Below are 10607 nucleotides of genomic sequence, written 5' to 3' on the forward strand. Positions count from 1 at the left end.
GGGTTAGAAAACTTAAAGTAAAGTTAACTAAAATCTACAATTAAATACTAAATAAGGAAAAGAAGAACTTACCTTGATGAGGGGTGAAGGCGAAGAGTTGGAGTGGAAGAAATTTGAAGCAAGAAGAAAAATGGGAGATTTGGGGGTGAGTTAGAGAGGAAAGGTTTGATAGAGAGAGTGAGATATATGGGAGAAGGGGAAGGGAAAACGGGTCTGTTGTTTTAGCTTTTCAGATTTATTTTAATCAAATACCAGCCGCGATTTTTGCACTGCCGCGTCGCTGGGTGCGGTGCAGTAGTGGGGTTTTCCAAAGAGTCATTTTCTGATAGATTTTGCCTATTTGGCCTAGCGCGGCGCCCAAGCAGCGCCTCATGCGGCGCAGTAGGCCACTTTTCTCAGAGTCCCGATTTGTTTTCACTTTTTAGCATACGGGTTGCACCCTGACTCTATTTTGTACTCATTTTGTGTTTGATTCATGCTCATACATGTTCAAACAATTATCAAAACTCCAGAACTCTAATAATCCTAAACTACCATTATCTAATAGAGAGGATTAGAAGTAGTTCTGAGTTATAGTCGTTAGCTTGATTCTGTCACTTAGGCTCATTTGATCACAATGCTGGAGGAATGCTTGTCAAATTCTCCAACAAGGTATTGTTTCAACATGTGCCCATTCACCTTAAAACTTTCATTCCGTTCTTCATCCTGTATTTCAATGACTCCATAAGGTGAGACGTGTTTCACCACATACGGGTTTGTCCATCTTGATTTGAATTTTTCGGGGAACAACCTAAGTCTAGTATTGTATAGTAAGACTCTGTCCCCTTCATCAAACTCCTTTGGCTTAATCAGACAATCATTCCATCTTTTTATCTTCTCCTTAAAGATTTGTGCATTTTCATACGTATCCAGTCTAAACTCCTCTAATTTGTTCATCTGCGCCAACCTGTGTTCACCTGCAAGACTTAGATCAAGATTAAGCATCTTAATTTTCCTATGGTTGTTTTGAATGTAGTTCTGTACGCCCATAGAGCTTCATCCAATTTTACAGACCAATCCTTACGAGAAGCACTAACTGTCTTTTCAAGTATTCATTTAAGTTCACGGTTAGACACTTCAACTTGCCCACTAGTTTGGGCATGGTACGAGGTTCCTGTTTTGTATGTGACCCCATACTTAGACAATAATGCAGCGAACTTCTTGTTCATAAAGTACGACCTATTGTCACTGATAATCACTCGAGGTGTCCTAAAGCAGGTAAAAATGTTCTACCGTAAGAACGCACACACGACCCGAGCATCATTGGTCCTAGTAGAGATTACTTTGACCCATTTAGAGACATAGTCAACGGCTACTAGGATATACTCATATGAATAAGATGATGGGAACGGTCCCATGAAATCAATGCCCCAAATATCAAAGATTTCACATATCAGAATGGAGTTGAGAGGCATTTCATCCCGCTTGCTAATAATACCTGCCCTTTGACACTTGTCACATGCAGCAACATATGCCCGTGCGTCTTTGTACAAAGTAAGCCAATAGAAATCGGCTTCCATGACCTTTGCTGCAGTGTGATTTCCACCATAGTGTCCTCCAGCTGCTCCATCATGGCAGTGAGAAAGAATGCTTTCCAACTCTCCTTCAAGCACACACATTTGAATCGCACCTTCTGCACACAGTTTAAACAAGAAAAGGTCATTCCAAAAATAACCTTTTACCTCACCTTGAAGCTTCTTTCTTTGATCACAAGAGAGGTCACGAGGCAACCATCCACTAGCCAAAAACGTTTGCTATATCAACATACCAAGGCGGCCTTTCAGAGACCGCAACAATGGAGAAAATCTGCTCATGAGGGAACTCTTCCCTTACATCAATTGTTTCAACCGGAGGTCTCTCAAGTCGAGATAGATGACCGGTGACTTGATTTTTTGTGCCCTTCCTATCTTTAAATTCCAAGTCAAACTCTTGGAGCAACAACACCTACCGCATTAGACGCGGCTTGGACTCCTTCTTACTCAACAGATATTTCAAGGCTGAGTGATCCGTGTGTACAATCACTTTGCTCCCCACCAGGTATGATCTTAACTTGTCAAAAGAAAAGACCACAACAAAGAACTCTTTCTCAGTAGTGGCATAGTTGACTTGAGCATCATTCAACATCCTGCTTGCATAGTAAATGGGTCTACATATTTTATCTTTTCTTTGCCCCAGAACTGCCCCCACAGCTACATCACTGGCATCACACATTATCTCAAATGGTTGGCTCCAATCAGGTGTCACCATAATAGGAGCATTTACAGTGCAGCAATGCAGTCAATGGTTTGGTAATGGTGGAAAAGTTTTTGATGAACCTCCTATAGAACCCAGCATGTCCCAAGAAACTCCTCATGCTCTTCACAGAAGTTGGTGGAGGGAGCCTAGAATGTACATCCACCTTGGCTCTGTCAACTTCAATTCCATGTGCAGTTACTTTGTGGCCCAAGACAATTCCCTCTTTCACCATGAAGTGACACTTCTCCCAATTAAGAACCAAGTGCGTGGCTTCACAAGGTTCAAGCACGAGCTCCAAATTCTTCAAGCAGTCCTCAAAGTTATCACCAAAGAGGGTGAAATCATCCGTGAATACTTGTAGACACTTCCCATTTAAATTAGAGAATATAGACATCATGCACCTCTGAAAAGTGGCTGGTGCATTACACAATCCAAACAACATTCTCTTATAAGCAAAAATACCTGACGAGCAAGTGAATGTGGTCTTATCAACATCTTCTGGGGCAATGGGTATCTGATTGTAGCCTGAGTACCCATACAAGAAGCAGTAGCATCCATGTTCAGCCACTTTCTCGAGCATTTGATCAATAAAGGGGAGTGGGAAGCGGTCCTTCATTGTTACATCATTTAGCCTTCTATAATCAATGGACATTCTCCACCCAATGACTGTTCTTGTGGGGATCAATTCATTATCTTCATTTTTCACCACTGCCATGCCCCCCTTCTTAGGTACAACTTATACTGGACTAATCCACTGGCAATCAGAGATGGGAAAAATCACTCCCGCATCTAGTAATTTGATGATCTCCTTGTGCACTACCCCCTCCAAAGTTTTGTTCAGCTTGCGTTGGGGCTGCACCATTGGCTTGATATTTTCTTCCAACGGAATTTTGGGCATGCAAATGGCCGTACTGATTCCTTGAATATCCGCTATACTCCAGCTAATGGCCTTCTTGTTCTTCTTCAGCAGCTCCACCAGCTTTCACTCTTGTGTACCTGTCAAGTCAGCAGAAATAATCACAGAAAAATTATTAGTTTCAAGAAAAGTATATTTTAAGTGAGTGGGGAGGACTTTCAATTCCACGTTAGGCTTAGAGGCCTCCTCTTTTAGTTCCTCCTCATCAACCACTTGATCCTCAGTTTCAAGAGCTTCAACCTCTTTCTTTATTTTAGGATCTTCATCCTCCATTGTGCTAGACTGAGTAATACACCTCTCTAGAGTATCCCCCACAAGCTTGTCAAACTTGTATTTTTCAGCCAATTCTCCAACAACATCCAGCTTGAAGCATGAGTAGGTGGATACCTCATCAGTGGGGTATTTCATCATCATCTTCATCTGGAACACCACTTTTTTGTTGCCCACTCTGAGCATAAGTAGACCTTCATAGATATCAAGGATAGCTCTACCTGTACATAAGAATGGACTCCCTAGAATTAGAGGCACCTCCTTATTCACCTCCATATCCACCACAATAAAGTCTACGGGGAACACAAACTTGTTCACCCGCACTAGAATATCCTCAATGATTCCCTCAGGTAGAATAGTGGTTTGGTCAGCCAGTTGTAGGGACATTGGTATTGATTTGATCACTTCGATCTCACCTTCCAGTTTCCTAAATACAGACAAATGTATTAGATTTGATAGACGCACCAGTATCACAGAGGGCCTTGTCGAATTTTTCACTCCCCAACGAGCATGGTATGGTGAAGCTTCCTGGGTCCCCACACTTTTGGGGAATTTTATTTTACAATATGGTACTGCAGTGGGCATTTAGCTTGACCACTATTTTTTCCTCTAATTTTCTCTTGCTAGACAGGATTTCCTTCAAGAACTTTGCATAAGCAGGCATCTGAGTGAGTACCTCCATGAAGGGAATGTTCACATAAAGTTGCTTGAGCATCTCCAAGAATCGCCCAAAACATTTGTCAAGTTTCTCTCGCTTCATCTTTTGAGGGAATGGTAGAGCTGGCATATGTCTACTTTCTTCAATCTCTTTTTGTACCCCACTACTCTGGTCTTTTTGCTCTTTACTCTTTTTCTTTGCTGGTGTCTCAGTCTTCTTGTTCACCACCTTGGTTCTAGCTTTCACCACTGGGTCAACCAATGTTTTGCCTCTTCTCAAAGATACATCTTTGATTGTTTCCTTTGGGTTCTTTTTAGTGTCATAGGGAAGAGTCCCAGGAGCCCTATCAGATAAAAGATTTGCAATTTGTCCCATTTGTCTTTCTAAATTTTGAATAGTCGTGCTCCGAGTCTCGAATTTTTCATCTGTTTTGTTGATGAATGCCTTCATGAGATCTTCCATACAAGACTGATTTGGCTGTTGTTGCTGGTATTGCTGCCTCTGCTGGTTCTGAAAACCTGGTGGTCCTTGACATTGGGGTCTAGGATTATTTTGCTACCATGAGTTCAGACTCCCACTAGGTAAACACCACGAAAAACTTGGATGTCTTTGACCCATAGCATTATAGTTGTTCACGCCTTTGTAGTTTCCTCTATTAAAGTTCCCCACTGCGTTGACTTCCTCAGTTGATGCTTGACACTCATGTGTAGGGTGTCCCAATCCACAAAAGTCACATGATGCTTGTGGTTCACTCTATACCTTGGCCAATGTCAGCTTTCTTATCTCCTTGGCCATATTGTCTAGCTGGGCTTGCATGGATGTGTTAGAGTCTACCTGGTGAACCTCAACTGATTTTCTCCTGTCATTACTTTTAGCCGGCCACTGATTAGCATCCTCAGATAATTCATCAAGGATTAAGACAACCTCCTCTGGCAATTTCTTCATTAGTGGTCCTCCACATGCAGTATTCAGAGTTCGTCGTGAAGACGATGTCAGCCCATCCCAGAAATCCTAGAGTTGCATCCACAAATCAATTCCATTACGCTAACACTTTTTGACTAGCTCCTTGAATCTCTCCCAAGCTTTGAAAATCGTTTCTATCTCATTCTGACAGAAATTGTGGATTTCCCTTCTAAACTTCCTTGTTTTTGCTGCTAAGAAGTACTTGTCAAGAAATTTCTTGGTCATATATTCCCATGTCCTGATCGAACATGTGGGTAAGCTATGAAGCCATTGCTTCACATCATCTTTCAATAAAAAGGGAATGCCCTTAAGTAGACTGCATCCTTTGATACTCCATTGTATTGGAAGGTGTTCATGATTTCTTCAAAATCCATCAAGTAAGTATTAGGATCTTCGTTCACCTTCCCTCTAAAAATGCAGTTGTTTTGCATAGTTTGAAGCAAGCCTTGCTTCAATTCGAAGTTGTTTGCTGTTATGGGTGGAGGTCTGACACTTGATAGTCCTTGATTATAGACTGGCCTAGCATAGTCACCCAATGATCTTCTAGGCCTAGGTACTGCATTCTCGAACTGGTCTTCAATCAAGGGTCGGTTTAGATTGAATCTTCGACCCCCATCATCGTTGACGGTCTCATCAGCAATTCTCTGTGCAGCTTCTAGTTGTGCTGCGTCTCTTGCTGCTAAGTCTACTCCACCATTCTCTTCGTTTGCCATGGTATCTTGAGTCAAAGTTTGACCGAAGAATTTTTCTGTTAAGTCTCTTTCTTTTCTCAGTTGTCGCAGGTGTTTCTCCAACTCTGGTTTGTAGGGTATCACTTCCTTTGAAGAGGATCGAGTCACACACCAGAGAAATCAAATCTGTATCCTGCATACAAGTGAGAAACGTGAATACACTAAAGTAAAATTTAGTTCATGAATTAGTGCCAAAAATATTTTGAAACACTACTAATTACCAATCCCCGACAACGGCGCCAAAATTTGACTTTTTCTCGTTCGACTTCAAATCCCTCAAGAAGCCAGTCGACGAAATCCATCGACGAAATCCACCGCGTTTAAAACACATAGCAGACCGCTGATAATGTTCAGCTTCTAACTCATTAATTGTTTTCTTAGGCTGGTTGTACTCCATCTTCACAGCATTTAGGGTTCAAAATCTACAGTATCTTCTCCAACTTGTTAGGTACTATAAAACAAATCTTGAAAAGAAGTTAACTAACAAAGAAAATAAAATGGAAAAGGAAAAAGAAAAGAAAAGATAAGAAAAAAAAAACTAAAACCTAATTCCTGAATTAGCCTCAAAAACTATTTCAAACACTATTGATTTCCAATCCCCAGCAACGGTGCCAAAATTTGACGAGCGCAAAACATAACATAAAATTATTGCTTGCTAGTCAAAGATAGTATAGATTTATTATCGTCTCCACAGGGATTGAATTTAAACAGTGTTCGAATAATCTCCAATTGATTACTCTCCAAGAAAATTAACACTTGATTTGATAACTGTTACTACGGTGAACTACTAAAAATTAAGCAAATAACAAGTGATCACAAAAGACAGCAGATGAGCAACAAAGAGATATCAATGAGAGGGATAAGGGCATTTGACTAGATATGTGAAAGATAACTGACTCGGAATCCAATTCTTGAGTTAATTCACTCTATAACACGAATGATTCTCACGAATTCAACCGAGAATCAGATTTCACATGAAGTTAATATTCCTCTTTTGATTAAACGTGTCACGCCCCAAAACCGATGAGCGTGACCGGCGCTCAACCGAGTGAACCCGACCGAGCAAACCTGTTAGATTTTCTTCTACTCAAACTCATCCACGAATGAAGATAATACATATTTTCATTAATTAGACAAAAACCTAATCATGGTCTACAATACCAACTCATTACAAATAGTTTGCATCATTTTTAAATCTCAAATGGGACAAGTAATACAACCACAACATAACATAGTTTGTCTTTCCTAGCACCAATACACAACCCACACTATGTCTACAGAGCCTCTATAGACAAAGAAGAGTACAATGATAATGCCGACAACAAGGTCCTGGCTATACCTCAAACAGAATACACAAAGAACATAAGATACATGACCCCGGGATGAAGTGGGGCTCACCAAGTCAGCTGGGAAGAAGGTGTACTGCTATCACTGATCAATACCTCCTACTGTGGAACCACCTGCATCCATTTAAAGATGCAGCGCCCCCAGCAAAAGGGACGTTAGTACCGTCGAATAGTACTAGTATGAAAACCAAACACCAATTTAAGAATTTAGAAATACAATATGAATATGATGAATCAGGGCGACAATAGAATGATATAGCTAACCGTTTAAACCAGATCAAGCCTATAAAGAGCTATCAATAAAATTTATAGGATTTAAGATGAGATCCTATGTAACCATCTTCACACAAAGTGGCCCCACCGCCTCACCCGATGTATGCAGGTGGAGGTGTAAGTACAATACCACAACTCTACTCAAGCGGCCCTGCCGCCTCACCCCAATGTATGCGGGTGGATGTATAACCACAGTACCAAGAACCTACACAAGCGGCTATGCCGCCTCACCCCAATGTTTGTGGGTGAAAATACATCAACGATATCAATACCAACGCAAAGCGGCTAGGCTGCCTCTCCCTAATGTATGCGGGTGAAAATACATCAACAATACCAATTCCAATATAAAGCGAGCTATGCCGCCTCACCCCAATGTATGCGGGTGGAAATGCATCAACGATACAATACCAACATAAAGCGGCTATGCCGCCTCACCCCAATGTATACAGGTAGAGGTGAAGTCCCACAATATCATAATCCCTACACAAAGCGGTCATGATGCCTCACCCCAATATATGCGGGTGGAGGTGTATCACAATCCCAATCTTTACACAACTTGGCATAATAACTTTCACATAAATCACAACTTGAATTTATAACATGTGGATAAACAATCCATAGTTTGAAACACATCCTTAATTTATAATGCAATATGATAAGAGCATTTGAAACACGAATTGAACATATATCTTTATCACAAAAATTATCGGAATACTCGATTTGTAATCAACATCTTGGAACTTACAAGGATAATGGGAATTCCAATTCTTAAAGAAGAGTTTAGCCAACATACCTCACTTGAGCTTCCTTACACTCTAAATATTCCGGAATTCTTAGCAACTTCAATTTATTTTAGAAATATAACAAGTTCAACCAAAATTAGGATGATGATAATGGTTCTAGCTCATTTGAGCATTTTATCAAACACTAGGTGTACATTAAGGTTTCAAGGTCCTTTTATGGAGGATTCCATCATCCCACAACCTAATATTTATCATTTTTAGCTCAATAATCTTCCTACACCCTTTGATAACACATGCATGTAAAATAAACAACTCTCATGCCCAAATATTATCTTGCTAATTACCCATTTCTAGACAAAATTCGAAATTCAGGGTTAGGGTGTAGAATCTTACCTCTAGGGTGAATACCTAGTGAGTTTCCCTTCTTAATCTTCCAAAACTTGAGCAAGAATTGATGAACAATTATTGAAGAACACCTTCTCACTCTAGGGCACTCTCTCTCACTCTAAAATGTCAGATTATAGCTCAAAAATGGCCCAAAGAGTGTATTTAATGAAGTAGCGTCGGGTTTTAAAAACCCAAAAATAGAGCTCCGGAACAAGGTCTGCGATCGCATAATCGATATGCGGGACCGCATATCGGTGACCAAAATAGACAAAAACCTGTCTGTGTCTACGGTCACTATGCGGCCCGCAGACCTGTTCTGCGGCCGCATAATAAACCGCAGAATAGTTATGCGGTCGCATAGTCGACCGCAAAATTTCATCCAAACTGGCCCTCTCGTGCATCACTTCTGCGGCCATTATGCGGCCCGCAGAGTGATTCTGTGGTCGCATAATGGACCGCAAAAACACATTTTTCTACTAAAAAATTTCCTTTACTTTACGGTGCATTGTGAAACCCAAAAAGTCCGAGCCGCGGCAAGCAAGCTCGCCTTGAAGAATTTCTATAATACACAACACATAAAACCAATTCGGCACCACGAAATATTATTTTTTTCTTTTGCAAAATTTTTACGGGGTCTTACATTCTACCCCACTTAGGATCATTCGTCGGGAATGAGGATAAAAATTTGTTATTAGCATCTTATGCAACACAGTTTTCATACCACACACCAGCAACCCCAAATTTGACTAACTCCCTAAATTTCCAAAATTTTCGCCAGAGTTTCCCCTGTAACTCGGCCTATCCACCTGTCAGAGACCCCCAGAAACACATCCTAACAGCATATACATAATCCAACGACTAACATAATACAAAACAACACCAATTGTGTCCTCACAATCAATGTATTACTAGAAAGGAACACCCTTAACGCCAATTGTACAATTGATACATAATTCATAGAAAGTAAGTCTTATAATTTTCCTAGATCACAATTTTATAAATACATAGTTATTCAAACAAATACGGATACTTTTTCTTCATTTCTTCCTCGGCCTCCCAAGTAGCCTTTTCAATCTGTTGGTTTCGCATTAACACTTTCACGGATGCAATTTTCTTGTTTCTCAACTTTCGGACTTGCCGATCAATAATAAAAACTGGAATCTCTTCATAAGTTAATTCCTCATTAACCTCAATAGTCTAAACCAAAACAATGAGTATCGGATCTCCAACTACTTTCTTCAACATAGACACATAAAACACCGGGTGTACTAATGACATCTCAGGTGGTAGCTCAAGCTTGTACACCACCTCACCGATCCTTTGAATGATTTTGTATGGTCCGACATACCTCGGACTCAATGTTCCTTTCTTACCAAATCTCATTACACCCTTCATGGGGGAAACTTTCAAGAATATGCAATCATCTTCTTTGAACTCCAAATCCCTATGACGAACATCCGAATAGAATTTCTGATGACTCTGTGCAGTCTTCTATCGCTCCTTAATGCTTTTAACCTTTTCCATGGTCTGATGCACGAGGTCTGGCCCTATCAACTCTGCTTCCCCAATTTCGAACCACCAATGGAAGATCTACATCTTCTACTATATAAAGGCTCGACCGGTGCCATTTGAATGCTAGCATGATAGCTATTGTTGTAGGCAAATTCTATGAGTGGTAAATGATCATCCCAGCTACCTTTGAAGTCTAGAACACAAGCACGCAACATATCCTCAAGCATTTGAATAGTCCGCTCTGCCTGCCCGGCAGTCTGCGGGTGAAAGGATGTACTAAGATTCACCTGAGTGCCCAAACCTTGCTGAAATTTCTTCCAAAAATTAGTAGTGAATTGTGCTCCCCGATCAGAAATGATAGAGACTGGGGTGCCATGCAACCTGACTATTTCTTTGATATACAACTGAGCATATTGTTCCGCTGTATCGATAGCCTTAACCGGCAAGAAGTGTGCTAATTTTTTGAGCCGATCCACAATCACCCAAATTGAGTCAAACTTGCATGGAGTGTGTGGTAATCCTACCACAAAATCC

At 40.7% G+C, this 10607-nt stretch overlaps 1 protein-coding gene across 1 annotated transcript; it reads right to left on the minus strand.

Annotated features, from left to right (window-relative positions):
• Positions 1–3256: 3256 nt before the first annotated feature.
• LOC107823586 (uncharacterized) lies at positions 3257–5306 on the minus strand. Its single transcript, XM_075247470.1, has 4 exons — positions 5178–5306; positions 4878–5129; positions 4024–4673; positions 3257–3887 (listed from the first exon to the last, which is right to left on the minus strand). Exons 1-4 carry the CDS (start codon positions 5304–5306, stop codon positions 3257–3259), a joined length of 1662 nt encoding a protein of 553 aa, XP_075103571.1.
• Between the last annotated feature and the right edge of the window lie 5301 nt (positions 5307–10607).

The sequence above is a fragment of the Nicotiana tabacum genome, chromosome 24, assembly GCF_000715075.1.
Source record: "Nicotiana tabacum cultivar K326 chromosome 24, ASM71507v2, whole genome shotgun sequence".
Lineage (NCBI taxonomy): Eukaryota > Viridiplantae > Streptophyta > Magnoliopsida > Solanales > Solanaceae > Nicotiana > Nicotiana tabacum.

Bases quoted from the DNA above. Each gene is read 5' to 3' on its own strand.
- LOC107823586 (XM_075247470.1), bottom strand. From the start codon at position 5,306: ATGACCAAGAAATTTCTTGACAAGTACTTCTTAGCAGCAAAAACAAGG. The intron at 5,130-5,177 runs GTCAAAAAGTGT...ATGCAACTCTAG, and splicing joins GGGAGAGATTCAAGGAGCTA to GATTTCTGGGATGGGCTGAC. The intron at 4,674-4,877 runs GTATAGAGTGAA...AACTCATGGTAG, and splicing joins GAAAGCTGACATTGGCCAAG to CAAAATAATCCTAGACCCCA.